General features: G+C 43.8%; 1 protein-coding gene across 11 annotated transcripts in view; it reads left to right on the top strand.

Moving 5' to 3' along the window:
- The first annotated feature begins 7,410 nt into the window (after positions 1-7,410).
- Positions 7,411-19,309, top strand: part of REEP1 (receptor accessory protein 1) — a 71,017-nt gene continuing 59,118 nt past the window's right edge. For 4 of the 11 annotated variants that reach the window (XM_075752762.1, XM_075752760.1, XM_075752759.1 and 1 more), the window contains exon 1: positions 7,419-7,635. In XM_075752762.1, coding sequence (XP_075608877.1) covers positions 7,604-7,635 — 32 coding nt within the window. In that variant the 5' untranslated portion in view covers positions 7,419-7,603. Of the gene's footprint in view, positions 7,636-19,309 lie in introns of all 11 variants that reach the window. The other 7 variants (XM_075752763.1, XM_075752754.1, XM_075752764.1 and 4 more) reach the window with 6 other exon arrangements.

Below are 19,309 nucleotides of genomic sequence, written 5' to 3'. Positions count from 1 at the left end.
AGTATTTTCGACAGAGGATGGCTGAAATGGGGTCTGAGGGAGAAGAGAGTACAGAAAACACTCCATCACCTGCATACATTGCAATTAAGAGTCTCTTACTGGAGTGTGGAGGGAGAGGGAGGGAGAACTTGTGCTTGGAAATGCTTCTCTTAGCAGCTTGAGAGGTTGGAACTTGCATTTTTTCTGGCTGAAGACTGATACAGAAAATGGAGATCAAGCACAGAGGCTTTTTTTTTTTTTTTAGCAGTTGGCTGTTGTCTTTTTTTTCTCTTCATTATCTTTATAGAGTAGTTTGTGTTATTGACATATAGACTTCCAAGAGTCTAAATTTCCATTTTCAGCTGTAGCCTTTTCAAATCTTGTGCTAAGCAGTCAGACTGGCTCACTATTTGTGGGGAAAAACTACTGCCACTTTCCTCAGTCAGACATGCATCTTTCAGAAACATGTTAGAATATTATCAGTTCCCAGTACCAAATGTCAGGAGTGCTCTACACTCCCACACCACTCACTCTGACCTTTGTAAGTTGTAAGCAGTTAGTAGCCAAGAAACCGTTATCTGGTCTCACTAGTAGTGGCATTAAAGTGCGATATTGTAAGCCTTCAAAAGGAAGTAACATTTATAGAGCTGAGGTACTCTGGAAATAGCCTATAGAAGGTAAATTGAAAACTCTTATCACAGTGAATGTATTTTTCCTTTGTCTTTTTCCTGAAGCCTCTAAGTTGTTTGTTTGGATCCTGCCTTTTTTTTCCATTTCAGTTTTGGAGCTTAGCCTTTTTTGTCCCTGGGAAGACAATTAATTTTTGTTCTTACTGCCACATTATGAGAGAGAGAAGCAGGATGATACTGCAAATTTTTCATATACACTGACTGTAGAGAAAAAATTAGTTATATAACTTTTCCATGTAAAGAGGCATATTTTCCCTGACATCCTTTTTACTTTTTCCAGAATTAAATAGAACTGGAACTAGCTTAGTGTGGTGGAATTTCATGTTCATGACTATATGTGGTATGAGAGTCAGTGTCTTTAATATGCCCTGTGCTTTGACACTCAGAATTTTGCTTTGCATTTATAACTGAGGAGAAAGCAGTTATAAAGCAGCGGGTGGTTTACATACCTTGAGAGAACAGAACAGGACACACATGGGAGGGGCAGGTGTGTTGTGGCATATGGCAGGACGAGAAAAGCCCTGGTAGAAGTATGGGAAAACCCCTGAAGAAATGAGTGCATTCACAGTGAGGTTGCTGCTCACCCGCAAGTACTTGTGAGCAGCTCCTATGGGAAGGGATCTTCGCCAGGTGGGCCAGTGCAGCTAGGTTTCTTCTGCCTCCTTTGGGGCTCTACACGAAATTGAAATCTGTAGTTGCCACATCCTGGTTTGTGCTGGGATTTAAATTGATCCTGAAGGTCAAGAGCAGGTCTTTATTAAAACTCACAGTGAAGTAGCATTTATACAGTTATTAAAGCATGTTTTTACAAAGCCATGTTAGTGTAGTAACTGCTTAGTAATTTCACCTATGTACAGGATACTGCTAAACAGAGCGGTGCCTGTGATACAGAATTGGTTGTTTAAAGGCGATTCAGCAAGGGATGGCAAAGCAGCTCACTTTGCTTTCCTCCCTTATTGCCTTCAATTTTTTTATTACATCAGTCTGTGAAGACAGCCTGTCTCTAGAAACTGCTAAGACCAGTCTGCAGTGGTCCTTTAGCTTTCCCCTAACATAATTAGGGCTATCAATAGTCTCCCCCACATTCCTTCTTCGTTTCCTTGAAGGAACTTCTGCTCATGAGAGAGGCCCCTTTCACTCATTATTTACAGCTTCTTGTTATCTTTGACATTCCCATCGGCATGGCGCCTCAGTGAAACCTCAAGGCCATGCACTGACCATATTTCTCTCAACATCCCTCTTTAGCCAATGTCATGTTCACACTAGCACTTAATTACCTTCCTCCTTTCTCTCTGTGTATGCTTTAAGGGCAGGACATGGCCAAGTCATCCTTCAGTACATTTGCTATTGTGGTTATCATTAAACCCTATACAGTAATAAAATTCAAAAATGCCCATCCTTCCAATGCAAGAATATAAGAACTGATATACTGGATCAGACCAAAGCTGTGTGCGTCTTAGTATCTCTTCCCTAGCAGTAGCTGATAATTAGGGTCCAGGGAGGCACACACCAGCAAATTTAAAGAGTAACCTTCCCCAGTCTTGACTCAGTATGCATCATCCACAGCAGTTTGCCCAGGAAATGACCCTTTCCCTTTACTTTTTTTCAGAATGATTAAATGTCCTGTTTTAAAGCTAGAATAGGCTTAGTCTTGCTGCTGGTTTCCAGTTTTGAGAGTATGCCTTATTATTAGAAGTCACTCTTGCAGTTCTTGTTTTAGAAGTTTCCCTTCCTTAACAGAGTCATGCTTGCCTTCTCACTCCAGCAGACATTCAGAGAAGTAGTGTTGGTGAAAAAGAAAAGCCTCAAGAGGAAGATGGTGAGGATCTGAATCTGCTGTGGGGAATCCCAAGCTGACATTCTCCAAGCATCCAACCAAGATATCTGAGCAGCACATCTTCCTCTTTGTTTGCAGTCTTTATCAAATATGTGAGTAGATTCTTGTGTGGCAGGACAGGGGGAGAAGTGCTTCATAAAAATAAGGGACTTTTATGTCACAGTCCTAAGAGGAGGCAGTGTCTCTTCTTACCTGCTATACCAGGTGGCTATTTGATTCAGAAGACCTCTCTTCCAGCAACCTGTTTTCTGATCACTATTTTCTTTGCTCATACATATTTTTTTTAATTGAACTGTTTCCTTTCTTTTTACATTTTTGTTGTAAGCTGTCTGTAGCAGGGTGTTTAGGACATAAACAGTGACAGGCAGATCATTTGGAGACGTGGAATAGGCTTGATAGTTGTGCCATGACTAGGCTGAGGTGGAAAGATGGTAGCGGGTAACAAGGGACGAGAAAACTAATCTGAGTGTCAGAAGTACTGTAATAATAGTGTAATTTATTAATTATTGGCATTTAAGGCTGAAAAAAGTAAGTTCCAGTCTAAGATAACAGTCCTTTTTTCATCTATTTATAAAATGCTGTAATCCAAGCATTTTCTTCATTCTGAAATAGTAGAATGGAAAACATGCTGAATTGGGATAATTTCCCATGGAGCTGGAGGGTCTGCAGATGCCTCACAGCCACTAATGAATTAATCTAAGACACATGGATTTATTCTAAGGCAGAGGCATCTTGTAACATGTAAGGGGATATGCGAAGCAAAGAACAGCCTTCTCAGAAGACATTTTTGATGCATGACTTGAGGTATTCAGAGCTTAATATTTGGAGATGCTGTGTACCAGTGACTGATCTCTGTGCTGTAGTTTTGTATTAGAATATTTGGCGGTAAGCTGTCCCATTTTGGTTACCCAAAGCCAAATGATACATTCAAACATGCCAGTCTCCATGTTTTCCCCAAGCTCTTGTCATGTGTCATTGAGAATGAAGAGTGCTTCTCAGCAGTCGCGGTTCCCAGCTCAAATGCCAGACCACACCACTTTTGAGTCAAAAAAAAGGCATTTCTTAATCTCTTTGCTAATGGCCATAGCTCTGAAGCAAGTAATTCAATAATAAAGCTGGAAATGGCAGCCAGGAAATGCTGACTGTCTCCACATGCTTTAACAATACTCCCCATAGAGTAGGATTAACCTTTTCATATCTAGTCTGTATCTGTTAGTAAAGCTGCAGCTTTAGAAGTGGGCATTTTTCATGACTGTATCCAGGAGCTGCATTCTTCTTGGATTTTTGCTCTAAATATCCACATTGTCTTTTTAGGTTTTGGGTTATTTGTTTTTTCTTTTGCTTCCCAAGTAGAAGTCAGGTGGTAAATGCAAGAGATCACCCATTCTCTTCCAGTGGGTGGAAGACCAAACCTTTCTCTTCCAAGAGCTGAGGATATGTATCTATATATGTGTGTGTGTGTATATATATTCCTTGATGGGATGTGGAATATCTATTTCCTGATCAAACTATCTTTCTTATCCTGATACTTTTTAGGTACTGTAACAATACTATACAATATATGTGTGCACTGTTGCTATTGCATGTGTATTTTATTTATTTTTATATTCATTTTGTTTTCTCCATATGAACTTCAGCACCTAAACATCTCCACAGGTTTACTGCCTGATATCTTTACTCTATACCTGGGGACTTTTCCTAACTAGGTTACCTGTTCTTCTCAAGCTGTTCTGAAATGCCTCCTGTGTAGGTTGGATCCATTGGAGGACATGGCTTCTTGGTAAGAATTGTCTGCTCTTGCTGCTTCTGGACCTTTTCTAGATTTGGTAACAGAGTGCCCTGTGCATATATATCAGTCACTCTTCTTGTTCCAAGAAGTCTTGGCTTGGCAGTTGTTGTAAAACTGTGAGGCTGACATCCTCTCTCCCTGGGGCCAGAGGAATGAGTCTGATTATGACAGAGCTGTTGGGGGGTCTGACTTTTCCATGGCTGTGAACTGCTCAGGAAAAGTAGTTGCTAGGAGAAGGGTGCGTAGTATTTAGGGCAAGGGTGGTGGCTCTGCCTTCATTAACAAAGCTGAGTTGTTTTGTTATTTGGGGAACACAGATCAAACCATCTAAGAGTACAATCTGCATAGGATTTTTCACTGCCTGACCTTCTTCCACTGCTACATCTGTTCCAAAATGTTCCACTAGCATCGGGTGGCCTCTCTGCTGAGCTGGCTGCACAAATTAATTCATATCTGTCCCTTCAGCTTTATCTCTTCTTGTGTTTCTCCATTATTTCTTTATAGACTGGGTCAGGCAGTTTAATAGCAAAGGAAAGGCTTTCTTCAAGCCAGGATGCTTGGGATGTCATATGCTGAGCTTATAGTCACAGGGCTGTATGACTGTTATCCTAAGACACAGCCCATGAGGAGTAGGTAGGGGGCATTGTGACCCTTCCACTGATGACTCAGTAGAACTGAATTTCTCCCCATCACCCTCTTTTTACCAAATAGCTATTTAAGTAAAGCTCTCTGCATTCCCATTGACAGGCTCTTTAGTTTTTTCATCACCAGACTACCTTGTTAATTACCTGTGTACATTTGAGGCTTAAGATCAGTCAACAACCATCAGGTGGTGATTGTGTCAGTTGCGTACAAAGCAGTAGCAGGAAGAAGGTCCATGTCCTGCTTACCCCCTGTCAGAGAGAGCTGCCAAACAGAAGAAAATACCTTCTGGCCTTTCTGATGATTGCTACCCAGAAGAGAGGGGCAGGTCAGCAGGGATGGCAACTGGCAGGAGCTGCAAGGAACATGGTGAGCTGGAAGAGACTGGAAGGAGCCAAGTGAACACGAGGCTGAGTAATGCTTTGGACACTAAAACGTTCTGTGGCAGCTTTGGGTATTGTCCTTTATGTTACCTCTCTTTATGATCCGGTATCTTCTCCTGTTGGTCCATTTTTCTATGCTTGAAATATGCAGCAAGTACTAAGTGGCAAGTTCTGTGTATTGTGATGATCACACAAATATTTGTGCAGAGATCTGTGTCTTATACTTGATAATATCACATCATTAACTGTAATAATGTTGTGGAGTGTCTGCCAACATGCAGCCTAAATCTCACACTAAATAATCCCGATCCGTGAAAAATCTTTCATAACAGATTTCCAAGTATTTATTTGGCAATGATACACAAGCAAGACAGCCACAAGATGATTCACTGCAGTAGAGTTTTGGGCTCAGTGGCCTACTGGCTTCTTTTGGAGAGAGCAATCTCATCTGGAGAAGATGGCTAATTTACACTTGCTTGTTGCAACAGACCACCCAGTCCTGTCTTTGTGGTGTTGTACAGCAGTCAAAATGCTGGCTGTAGCGACGCTGCCGCTGTAGGCCCTTGCAGTCCCCCAGGCAGGAATGTTCGGTGGTGGCCGCGTACCTCCAGCTGCGCTTCACAGCCTGTCTGTAACCAGAAACCTCCGGCGTTCGTAGCGGAAATGCTGCCGTAACCCAGGGAGGTGGTGAGGAGGTAACAGCTTGTTACAGGTCACGGCGTGAGGTGGAAGTTCCCTCTGGTGGAGGAAGAGACCCACTGCAGAGAGGAGAGCAATCCGGCGATATAGATGCTCCCCCTAGAAGAGAATGTTGAGAGGTGCTGAACTTTAACCACAAGTATCTCTGTACCTACAGCTTTAGCTGAAGACTATGGGCGCTATCGGTTTTCTGGGGACCGGGTCCAGAGAGCGTACGTTAACAAAAGATGGTCGTGTTATGGAGGACTTTGAGCTGAGCAGAAGCAAGGTGATAGGTAAGGGCTGGATATTGTGTGGTGATCATGCCCCTGTGAAACTAGACCGGAGTGTGAGCATGTCTGTGGCCAGCTGGGACTGGAGAGGTGTGTGATCAGCTCCTAGCTCTGCTACCTCTGGTTTGAAATATTCACGTCTCCTTAGAAGAGTTCCTCACAGGTTACTCATGATACATTAGGGAATTTCAGCCTCTTTCAGCTATGCCATCTCAGAATGATGGGGAAAATTTGCTGCAGATGCACAGTCCTGGTAAAGAACAACGCGTCAGGCATGGAGGCAGGGAGCCTGCATTGCAGCCAGGGTGGCTGGAGCCCTGGCCCTAATGCCTGAAACCAGGCCAACTGCTCCGTGGAGCAGCCTCCAAGTGAAGCTTGGGGCTGATCTCATGGTGGCAGCTTGAGATCTAAGGGTTTCCACAAGACTGAAACACATCAGGAATTTCCATGGCCACATGTGCCTCTGATAGAAGGAAGAAAACAAAGCAGTGGAAGATGGTTTCTGGCAATCTAATCACATTTGGCATGTGCCAACATAGCGAAGGAAAAGAAGAACCCAAAGAAAAGTTGAGGAAGAACAACCTTCAGGTCAAGCCAGTGTCTGTTCTGTATGTGGACAAATGTTCCTTGTGGAAATTGGACTTGATAGCTGTGAGACCCCCAATGAAAACTAATGTGGAGGAGAGATTGCTGGCTGTCATCACTGACAGTGAGGGGAATTCACCTGGATTGGGTAGCTAATACCCTTGTTGGTTGTGCCTGCAAACCTTGGGGCGTGGAGGGGGATCCGTCTCTTTCTATATATCCAAGAAGCCCATCAACACCATGCCATAGCTTTGCCTTTATTTTGATACGAACAGTGGAGAGGGTTTGCTTCGTGTCCTGTTCGGCCGCGCTGGTCCAGACGCGCACACATGTTTGCCTGATGCCGCAGCGTGGGGAAGGGACCCCTGCCCGGCTAGTGCAGCCTCTCCCAGTCCCCCCTCCGCACCTGAAAACTCCCCTTACCCCCAGGGGTCTCCCGCTGGGGAGGCTTGCGAGAGCAGGGAGCGGGGGGGGGGGGGGGGCTCCTGCTCCTCCTCCTCCCGCAGCGCCGAGCACGGCGGGGGGCGGCCGCGGGCCCTGCCCAATCTCGGCGGCCGGGCCCGGCTGCGCGTTGGCTGCCGGCGGTGCCGCCAGTGAGGCTGCGCTGAGGCTGCGGGGCCGGATGGCCGAGCCGCCCGCCCCGCTCACTCGGGCGGCGGCTGGCGGCGGGCGAGGAGACGGAGTGAGCCCTCCCTGCCGGGAGAGCCAGCCCTGCGGCACGCAGCACCATGGTCTCATGGATCATCTCCAGGCTAGTGGTGTGAGTAACTGCCGGTCGGCACCTGCACGTCTGTGTCTGCATGCCCGTGCGCGGTGTCCGCGCCGTCCCTGCTGCCTGTCCCGCTCGCCCCTGCTATGAATATGCGGTTGGCGGCGACTCGGCTAAATTTAGCAGGTTGTTAGGGATGGTGCGCTCGGCTGCTTGGTGGGTGAGGGAGAAAATAGGTGGGTCAAACGGTATTTTCCAGCGTGGGAAAATTACTAAGGGGTGGAGGGCAAAACGCTGTTGTGTTGTACAGCGCAAGTTGACAGGGGAGAAGGAGGGCGGTTGGCATCGCCCGGTGCTCGGCGATGAACGGATTCGGGGTCGGGAAGGGGAATCGAGCATCAGCGGGTGGGAAAATGGATGTGGATTTGGGCAGCGGCGCTTTGTTAGCGGGGCTCGGCGGAGCTGGTGCGACTCGCGAGGGGGCGTGGGAGAGGCGGCCGCGGGGTCTCCCAGCCGCTACCGCTGCTTTCTTCTTTTTCTGTAAAAGAAATGTCAAATATGTCTTTCCTCTTTGCAACTTGCCGCCCACCCTCTCAAAAGACGTTGTCGATTTCCCTTTAACCTGTCAGCCTGGGAGGAGAAGCGTATGGCTCTCTGCACTTGTCCTACAGCTTTTCCATAGCTGGAAGTGCTATAGGTGGGAATACATGTAGAAATTCCCTGGAAATGCTTCCCAGGCAACAGGGGAAAATGGAGCAAGCTTGAAATATATGTTCATCTGCCCTACCTGAGATGAGATTCAGTGAGAAAAGGGCATTTTGATGCCACTAGGAAAATTCCTGGGAGGGAGAGTTTAGGCTTAAGGTGGGGCAGCAGGATGGCTGATCTGTCGCCTTTCTGGAAATGTGGCTGGTCAAGGTTAGTACACTGCATCACAATGAATCATTGCCAGTTTTCTCTGTCTGGTACATACAGCTGGAGACTCAGGAGAACATCTGTTGTGCTCTTAAGTTATTTGTAGAGGGTCTGCAAGGGCCTGTCACTTTCTTTGTCTGAAAGAAATGTGCCATGATGGTGCACCATTAGCATAGTTCCAGAAAGGCATTTTCAAGGTCTCCTCTTTTGCCATAGGAGATGAAACATCAAAAGCAAAACTCACCTTGATCTTAGCTGTCTCTCTGTATCACGAAGATGTTGGGTGGCTGTCAGATATGAAGATTTTTGGGGGTTCCAGACTTTAATTTAGCCCCTGGAGGTATATCATCTGGATTCAGCTGCAGCTGTTGCTGGCTGTTACTGGGTTTGCGCTTCATTCTGGAAAAGCGTGTTAAATATTCAAATGATTTAATTTGAACAGTATAACTGCACAGATATCTCTGACAGCAATATGAGATGTAGCACGTATTGTCCAAGGTTGCTTTTCTTTCTTCTCTACTAGACTAATTTCCACTTTGAAAAAAACCTGTCATTGTGTAACCCAGCTAATCCTCAAGAACAAAGAATGTCTACAGAGAGGTGGTGGTTGAACTTACTTGCCTTGGCACATGCTCATATACATGGGTGATTTCATCTAAGCCACATGGACTAGGTAAAAATCTGATGGGGCAGGACATAGAGCAGTTGACATCTGTGGTCAGGTAATTAGCTGAACATACAAACCTTCCCGTTCTCTTCACCTTTATCTGAACAGCATGTCGCGGTATGAAATCAGCTGTGTAGAGGGTGGTACCAATTATTTGTTATACTAGAATTTCAGTAGCAAATAACAATTTGAAGACACAGTGTAAATATTACTCATTTAATATAATCATAGCAATAGAAATCATAGTTATAATTAAAAAAAGAATTTTGCAAGGAAACCTAGGGCAAGCCAAGCTTGATCACTGCTTTTATTTGCACTGTTACTTAGTATATAGCCATGCTTTAAGAACGTTTTGCACCTGAAAGTGCTGATTTGTTATGTTCCCAGCTAGGAACTTGGACTCTGTATGCAGAGTATTGCTTTTTACACCATTTACTAGAACCAATATCATAAAGAAAAAGAGGAGAGTATCAATAATCTTATATCCCTTCAGATGCTGGAAGCCCCGAGCTGCCTAACAGGGAACAGCCCTCCTGTCTGGGCACAGCACACCATGCAGATCTGTCTGTTGAAAGGTTACCTTACATTTTGGTCATCTGAGCCCTTACAGAAAAAAAATAAAAGGCAATTCTATTCATCATTTCTACTGTCAAATGAAAAGGATGTTCATAAGAGAACTTGTTGCTGCACTTTTAGATGAAGACAAACAGGCAGGTGGTTTAATTGTTGGTGACCACTGCAAGCTTCCTACAGGCTTTTTCATTACAATTAAGCAGCTGACTTGATCCTGCATCCAAGGGGTATGTGCATCACAATGTGGGCCAGAAGGCCAAGCTATACATGCAGCACAGCACAGGCCTGCACCCACTCAGGGTAACTCTTAGGTGGATCACTGACTGCTTGGTGTACAGTGGTCTTCAGATTAGGATCATGACAAGGATTTAATCTATCTAATCTGGTTTCTTCACCTCATTATGAATAACTAGTTGATCCCTCAGTACAGATAGCTGTGCTTTAAGTAGAATGGCCACCTGGTTGGGCTTCCCCCCCACCCTGTTCATGCCTACTTAGTTGGTTTTTCATCAAATCCTGCTAGCTGATAAGGATTATGAGGAAAGTGGTGTGATGTGGTCACAGGGTGAATATTGCTTTGTGCTCTTACGACTTCTGCTGATCTCTGTGGGGGTTATGTCTGACATGACTCAGCTAACAGACAGGGCTTTAAAACAAAAAGCAAACCTTTGCTTTGGCTCTTGGTGCTTTGTTGCTTCCACTATCTCCGATTTGGTTGTTACCATCTCTGTCGTGGCAGTTTCTGTTTCCATAATGTTGCTGAAGGAGAAGAGTCTGTGAACACTTCTCACCCACTTCCATGGGAAGTCAGGTAGCTTACCTTGTCTTACATCATTTCAGCTTCAGTGTTTGGACCTCGTGTTAATGCTAGTCCAGAGGGCTGGCTTGTTCTGTTTTGCCTGCAGAGCTGTGTGCTGGTAAGCCCCAAAAGAGAAATGATAAAAACTCCAGAGCAGCATCTTATACTGCCATAGCTATGTGTTGAAGACTTTATTATTGTCAGGATCTGCACTAGGTACTGTACAAGTGCAAACCAAAAAGATAATCCTGTCGCTGGATATCTTTTTCCTTTAAGAGCTCAATTCTCATCCTCCTGTCATCTAGGTAGTTTTTTCGCTCACCTCAATGAGAACAAAATCAGGATGTTCTTTTTCTCTTGGTAGTAGGTTACAGGTGACTTTTCAACCAAGGAATGTCTGTGATCACTGTAATTGCAATTGTTGCATCTTGGAGTTATTTGTTACTTTGTCTCTCACAATAACTGGAATGGGATAGCATCATTATCTGTGGGTTAATTACAACCCCTCTTTTATTCATCATTTCTGAATACATCTCAAAGGACATCCTGGAACACCTGTATCTCAGTTTCCTCATCTGTGAAGTGTAGTGAACTGTGCTGAATTTCTCTTCCCTGAGACAGAGCAGAAGGGATCAGTGGCATGTCCTACCATCTACAGTGTACTGCTATTCATTTTGAAGGAGATTCTTTTTTGCTTCAAGTAGAGGCCACTCTAGCAGAAGGATTTGCGATCTGTCTTCATTATTGCAGTCCAGTTCAGCTACAGCATGCAGCACTGGCAATCTCAGGTGGTTACAGGTCTGCTATACCTTTTGGCTGTTGTCTAAAAGCATTTTGAAGTTAAAAGTGATATATGTAAATACACCCTATTGTATTTGCATGGAAATCCTATTCTTGTCCCAGAAACATGGAACTTGCTTTTTGTGCTTGGCATCATGCAGAACAGAAATAGAGGCTTTGGCTCCAATTCTGAAAGTTAGGCACATTGCATTGCCTGTTTGAAAGCCTTTCAATCTGGAACATGTGGCAGAGGAAGGAGATGTCTGTAGAAATGAGGCTGGGTCAGACAGATCGTCAATAGTTGAGATGATACTGTGCGACTTAGGCATTTGAATTTCTGCTGTGAGGAGCTTAGAAGTGCATTACAAATTATTATAAAATGGTTAAGTATGTTCTTCAGGGTGAAAAACCACAGCCATAACTATGTTTTTTTTTCCTGTATTTGTTTTCTTTTAAATCAAAATATCAATAATGGCCTGTCTGATTTCTTCTGGTTTGATGGGAAACAGGGTGGCAGACTCAGATACATTCACTGGGAATTCCTGGCCCTGTGTGGAAATAACAGGGATTTGGGGATTTTTCAGAGGCTTCCTTTCTTCTGGCTGTCACTGGAAGTAGGTAGGTCTGAACAAAACCAGAGAGGAACCAAAGAATTCTTTAAACTGATGAGTGAAATTTCCTTCCCTGTCACAATTTGTCAGCTTTCTCTTTCTTGGTTATTGTGATGCCATTTCAGCAAGGATATGTGAGATCGGCCACCCCCATCCTCAGCTGGTGTAAATTCCTAGTGCTGTTGAGTCTGACATTGATTTAATCCAAAGACACTGCTTACATCAGTAAAGAATTTCCATTTTAGAGAAACTTAGCAGATCCTTCCTCCTCCTGTTTTTTGTGTGTATGGGAAGCCTGAAGAGATTTATGAATGAAAAAAAAAAAAGAAAAAAGTCATATATAATAGATATTATATGATGGTAGAAAATGATAACTTGTATCACCTTTACCAGAGGCAGGCAGAGATAGAATCTGCTTAAGTGGGTGAGAGCTGTTCTCATGAAGGCATAACACATCCCTGTGCTTTTGGATATTGATGTGTCAGCATTAGCTTCTCAGTTGACATATACCACATACGTGAGGGTCCTTCTGCACAGTCCATGTTATTGACTTGGTGCTGGCAGGTGATGTGAAGGATTCTGGTATTTATTACTCTGTATAGCCCTCAACATCAGTGATGTGAAATTATGCAAGAATACAGCAATGGACCTAGTGTAGCTTGATCTCTCTGCTGAGGCCGTGGGAGGAGTTGGCAGTAGACTCCTATACGTGCTCTGAAGCTGAGAAGTGGGAAGGCCAGACCGCCTGCCATATGTGCAGAATTCGCTAAGAAACATTACCTATACAATCAGGTGGTGTAATCCCTCTGAAACAGATCTTTCAGTCTTGTGCTGCTGCTCTCCCTCGCATGAAGAGCAAGCTCAGTGGCTCCCAGCTCAGCCTGGCATCCATCACGTACATCTCTGTTGCAGCCTTTATGGCTTTGCTGAGGGGGCAGAACCTGTTGGTCACAGTAACTGACAGAGTAGCATCCAGCACAGGTGCGACATTTGCTTTGCCCTTCATGTGAAATGTGACCGTGCTGATCACACTGCAGGGGATAACGCTGCCTGCTGCTTTGTCAACCATGACCCAGATTTTCCTGCACAAGCCACAGATGTGCTGGAAATGCTCTTAGGCCCAAAGGAGAAGGTTTTCTTGCATGCACATCACGGATGTTACTAGTCCTGGTTTGGTAAGGAAGGACGTTTAACCAAACTAGAAGTTATGGAATATAGCTAAGGGGCTGGGCCTTCACAGCTGCTCTAATACAGTATTTTGCCTTTGTGGGACTCTCTGTGTTTCACTGTATTAAAGCACTTTGAGGCATTATTTTAGTAAGTATTGCATCATCGGAAGGATTTTTACTGCCATTGTATTGGTAAGGGTGCTGAGTCACAGGGAGATCAAGTGATATGTCCAATATTCCACAGAAAACCTGTGGTAACAGGTAATATATTTCCTGCAGGCTCCTTGATCAATAAATTAATGAAAGGGGATCTGATCAAGGGAATTGGGCATTATGTTTGTGGTTTGTTTTATGGATTTGTGATGGGTGTGGGGAGGGGTAGCAGAAAATTACAGACTTAAATAGATGTTACCTGAAGTAGTCAAACAATCAAAGGCTTCAATATTCTGAATAATGACCCATTCCCTTTCAGATCCTTAGTGCTGTTGTCAGTGTCGCAGACAGCAGAATGCAACAACCAGACTGCCTAATTCAGGCTACTAAGTCAGGCCTGACACTACCTAAACTAGTTACTTAGTCCCAGCAGGGAGATTTAGATCCAAGGTACTCAACCTGTGGTCCACAGATGGCTGGCAGTCCACAAAACATCAGGCAGTCCGGAAAAACATTTCAGCTCTAAACCAGAACTTCTCAAACAGGCAGTTGTCAGTTGTGTACTAACTGATTTAATCAGGTGATACCATTTTTTGCTACACTTTTAGTTACAAGTTTTGTAATTATAACTACTGAATTACAGTTTTGTAAAATATTAACATTTCAACATTTTAACAATTCCATGTGACTTACCAACTATCCTTATGCAACAGTAGGATATAAAATGAGCTGTATGTTTCTTTCAAAGGGTCAGTTGGTCCAGTGATTAGGAAGGGTTGAGAAACAACTCATCCGTGCTCTTATTGCAGTTAATAGAGGGAGACAGACATCTGTAAAGAGCTGCCATTAAAGGTAATGTGTTGTCTAGACAGCTGTTTGGTCGAGAGGAAATGCTTGGTACAGAGAGGACAAAGGAGGGCATATAATCATGCCTCCTGCTTCTTGAGCAATTTCTTCTAGGTACTAAGCAGCACATTTGCCTTTCTGCTTCCATGCTTTCAGCAGACAGAGGTGGTATCATAGGAACTTTAATGCTAATCGTAACAGTAGGTGAAGAGTTGAGTGCTGCAGAAGTATTGGCTGGTTTGGATTGCTGTAGAACTTTTATAAATCAAAATTTCTTCTATGTCCTCATTAGGCAGCTAGGATCTGAGTATAGATTTTCTTTTGCCTGACTCTGCATGTGACTTGATCAGGGCCACTGAGCAGATTTCAGGTAGGTCTTGTGAGATAAAATGGCTCAATGGAAGGATACATCTATGTAATCAGGCTCTACAAAAGCAAAACAGTTACATGGCAAAATCTCACTTAAATCACCTGTGTTCTTAAAGTTAATCACATGCTACTTTTTTTGCAGAGGAAAGTGTCATATACTTTTGTTATCATTCATATGCTATTTAGATTGTAAACTCTTTTGGACAGGACCTGTCACTTAGTATTTTTTATTTTAGAGCACCCTAGACAATGGGGTTTAGTCTCTAGTTGGTTCTCCTAAGTTCTGTAGTAATATAAAAATAAATAATATATGAATAAATGCAACTCTGCCTTCTAGGTGAATCATTTATGAGAGTGATCCTCTCATGGTAGTGTTCATGTTCTGTTTTGGCATTTCACATGCGTGTAGTAAGACAAGATTCCTGCTCTGAGGAATCTTAATTAAATTTAAACTGATGAAATATTGGCAAAACAGATGGTGAACAGAGCGGTGCGAATGAACTAGAAGAAGCTACAAAATGAAAACTGTGTTTTATCTCTCCATGACTCGTGTGCTCCTGAAGAGAAGGACTGAGATAACGGGACATGCCTGCTCATTCTGCAGGCAAGACCTAGGAAGGCACTCCAGCCATGGAGCAGCATGCCAGAACTAGAAACATGGGTGGTACCTTCCCAAGTTTTGTACGCAGAACAACTCCATCTTTTGATAGGAAGCCTGGAGCAGGCATATCCCCTTAGTGGGGTACCCAGCTTTTTTTTTTTTTTTCTTATAGACACATTTTGCAGGATCTAGAAGGGGAGGACAAGGGATTTTTAGTTTGTGGGTGGTAAAGCAGCAACCTGCAGGCTGGTGAAAGCTGCCAGAGAGCCGGAAGAAGGGCAAGGATGGTACTGAAGAAGGAGAGAAGTTGGGTGTACAGTAAGAAGAAATGAAGAGCAAGGGTTATGTTTCAGAAGGAGCACACATTGATATGGAGGCAGAGGATTAGGTGTCAAGTCAGAGATTGACTCCTGGGAGCGACAGGGGGACAGCTGGTAACACTGGCCTGGTGTCATGCTTAGTAAAGGTTTGTTTCTTCAAGTGCTGCCTACTTGCTTGCTGTGTCCCTTACTGCTAATGCACTAATTGCTAATAATAAACAACCAACCAATTCCAAAGATGGAATCAATCAACCGGTCAATAAACCTGCATTCCATCTTTCCCCCTTCTCTCATGGAGCCAACAGTAATCTTTTGCTTTCCAAAATGGCAAATTCTACAGGACAACAAAACCAGCATTGAAGAACCTATTTGTGACGAGCTAGAAAGAATGCCCCTCAAATCTGGAATTTTGTGCCTTTTTGGACGAGTCCCAGGGATGCCAGGGCAACGTGTGTAGCCTGCTTTTGAGTCTGCTGAGCAATTCAATACTATTAGCGTCAACAAACAGTTGCAGCTCCTGCTCAAGAAGCAGTTCTGTTGAGTTCATACTGTTGCTGCCTTTCATTCAGCTCACTTGAGCTCACTTACTCTATTTCTTGTTTCCAGCCTCTAAATAAGTTTTTTTCAGAGGAAAGCCAAAAACTGACAGACATTTCTTACCTCCTGTTTTGGAGGGAGGCTTATGACTAGTAACCAGCCTCAGAGGAGGGAGGAGGGAAGGACTTGCGCTGCAAGTTTTGTTTGGGAAAATACCAAGAGCCTGGATTCAACAGTGCTGCAGACTCCCTGTGGGAAGAGGGCAAGTTATTTATTTCTTAATCTGGTACCTGTGAAATAGGCTTAGTGATAATTTCTGTCCATCTAAACTATCTGCTCTACTGTGAGCATGAGGCACACACTCTGGAGTAGAATTGGAGGGGCAATGTAAATATGAATTTTGAGCTGAAATTTCCAAGTCAATGGTCAAAGGTTCTGGGGCGTTTTGTGTAGACTGGGCTCTTTTTTGTGAAGAGCTCTCCTGACCGTCAGTCCATGAGAAGCACTCATGGAGTGAAACCAGGAATCTTAGATGGCATTTCATGAGGAATACCTGCCTAGGGAGGACAGATGGGAAGCACCTGGTCAAGATTAAGAGCAGTGCAATCACAGCAAGACGACCTTCTCCTGTCATCACAACATTTTATGGCTACCTTTCTCTTGATGTCTTTGGCACAAATGCCCTAACACTTGCTGTGAGCATGTGGGGAGAGCAGCTTACCCAGGCTGCAGGTCCCATTAAATGGCCATGGTAATAAGGCTGCTGTTCTGCCTCTCTGAAGAGAGTTCCCGCAGAGCTGCTCTGGGCCGAGCTCTGCCTTGGGCCCTTTCAGAATGAGCAGTTTAAGGCTGTTGAGCCTCATCCTGCTCGTGGAAGGATTCTGCTTGTCCTGCTGCCTCTTCTGCTGGGGACTTGGGAGGACATGCATCTGTGCATGTCTAAACAAACCTATGAACCTCTCATATTATGTGACTGTCATGGTTTTGGCTGGGATAGAGTTAACTTTCTTCCTAGTAGGTGGTAGAGTGCCCTGGTTTGGATTTAGTACGAAAATAATGTTTAGTTGTTGCTAAGCAGTGTTTACAATTATGTCAAGGACTTTTCAGCTTCCCAGGCCCTGCCAGCCAGGAGACATGAGCCTTCTGCAGGAGGTGCACAAGGAACTGGGAGGGGGCACAGCCAGGACAGCTGACCCAAACTGGCCAAAGGGATATTCCATACCATATGACATCATGCTCAGTATATAAGCTGCAGGGAGTTGGCCCAGGAGCACTGCAACTTAGGAACTAGCTGGGCATGGGTTGGTGAGCAATTGTGCTGCACATCACTTGTTTTGTATATTTTTATCATTATTATCTTCCTTTTCTATCCTATTAAACTATTTTTATCTCAACCCATGAGTTTTACTTTTTTTTCCCCAATTCTCTGCCCCATCCTGCTATGAGGGGAGTGAACGAATGGCTGTGTGGTGGCTTTAGCTGCCTGCCAGGTTAAACCACAACTGTGACCCACAAGAAACTATTCCATGTTAGACCAGCTTGAATAACACCATCTGGCTCCTAAAATCCACCTGCAGAATTCATGGTGACACTTGAAGGAGGAAGGTGGATGCTGGAGCTGCCCTGAGGCTAAATGGCTTTGGGTTTAGTGACGTATTTCATGGGAAAAGATTGAATGGTTTCACTGGGCTTGCACAACTGGAGAATGAGTGCCAGACTGGAGGCTATATGGAAATTAATTGATGGACAGTGTTTAGATTCCACTGAACATGTGCCTCTGCAAAAAACCTCACTATCCTAGCTGTTTTTTTGGGTTTTTTTTTTTTTTTTTTTCCTGGAAATCGGAGCAGAGAGGCCAGGGACATAACGGCACTGAACAAGACCGTCTCCTTTCCAGATGATCCATCTAGGTCTGGGTTGAAGCATGTTGGCAGGGCAGTTTGGAGGCTGTTTGCATCTTCCCTGGCTTAATTGCACCTGTTTTGCAGCTGAACAAAGGATTCCACTTTCCAGGTTTATTGTTTTCACTCTGCTTATAAGGATTTCAGTCAAAACAGAAAGATGTTGCTATTTAGAAAGAACATTAATAATTAAATTGAGATACTCAGGGGAATATACCCCGCAAGGCTGGATTTGTTGAATTTAAGTAGATCATAATAATTTCCATGGCAACACACTCTGCTGTCCTATATACAGAAAGGGTCTTTCTTGTAGGATCAAATGCAGAGAGGAAGCTGTTATTTAAAAGATACCTTAAAAACACAGACAATGAAATGAGTAAATAGTTTCCTGCATAAATGTTGTTGGAATTTTCTCATGTTTGTTATATTACGCTAACCCCTCTTCATAGCTGTCAGACTGCGATCAGTCAAACCAATCCCCTGCTGACTCCAATGATTTAGGGAGAAACTGTGTTCTAATGATCCTTTCTCAGGATATCATCTCGTTATCCCTGTCTGTAGATGTATATAGCTATAACTGTCATGAATCTGTGACGTAGACTCCTGTGGTAATTTTGACCAGGCCTATTTGAATTTCTGTGCCTTACTGCCTGTACCTGTGTCTGTGCTAGTTGTCTCCCACCTCAGCATTAGGTATGTATCAGTATTTGGAAAGCATTTTGAGATCCTTGTACATGGTGTGTTCCCTTACAGCTGACTGTTAGATGGGAATTTGCAATGATGGTCTAGAGACCTTAGAGATAATTGAGTTATCTTAGAAGATTCACGTAGAAGATTTGGAGATTCTTAGATCTAACAGGAATTGCACTAACTCTTTTTCTCTAATCTAGCAATCAAATAAAAAAAGCCTTACAGGCACATGATCAGACTTACAGAATCCTTATGGAATGAAAAGTGATCATCCAAACAGAACAGATGGAATTTAATAGGAAAGTTCTCGATGTAACCTTCTAACAAAAACCACAAAGTATATGAGGGGAAAAAAATAATCAGTTACTATCTGGAATATTTGTAGCTTCTCTGTTTCCTCAGTGGAAGTAGGCTAAGTGATACATTGCCAAATTTTAACAAGAACTGCCACAAAGATTCCCAGTCTTGGCTTGTGGTAAACCTGAAGGATCAAGGGTGGATGTTCTGCAGACAGAGGGAATAAATAGCTCAAAATGCTGATTCAATGCAAACCTCAATAATTTTCTCATCCCAAAGGCAACACCAGGGCTTCAAGTTGTGTTAACTGGTGCAGCTCTGCTGAAGTCAGTGAGTGGTGTAAATCTACCCAGGTCAGAATTCCAAGGTTCTGTTTGTAGCCCAGAAAGGTGAGGGCCTTGTAGAAGATGCCAGCTGGATCCTAGAAAATTGAATATTATAAGATGGAAATTGGCCAGTTCAAGACGACAGAGGACTTCCGTTCCTTACGAGCCTCA

The sequence above is a fragment of the Balearica regulorum genome, chromosome 4 (assembly GCF_011004875.1).
Source record: "Balearica regulorum gibbericeps isolate bBalReg1 chromosome 4, bBalReg1.pri, whole genome shotgun sequence".
In the NCBI taxonomy this organism is placed as follows: Eukaryota; Metazoa; Chordata; class Aves; order Gruiformes; family Gruidae; genus Balearica; species Balearica regulorum.
The sequence above is the reverse complement of the archived record's forward strand: the minus strand, read 5'-3'. Positions and strand labels throughout refer to the sequence as shown.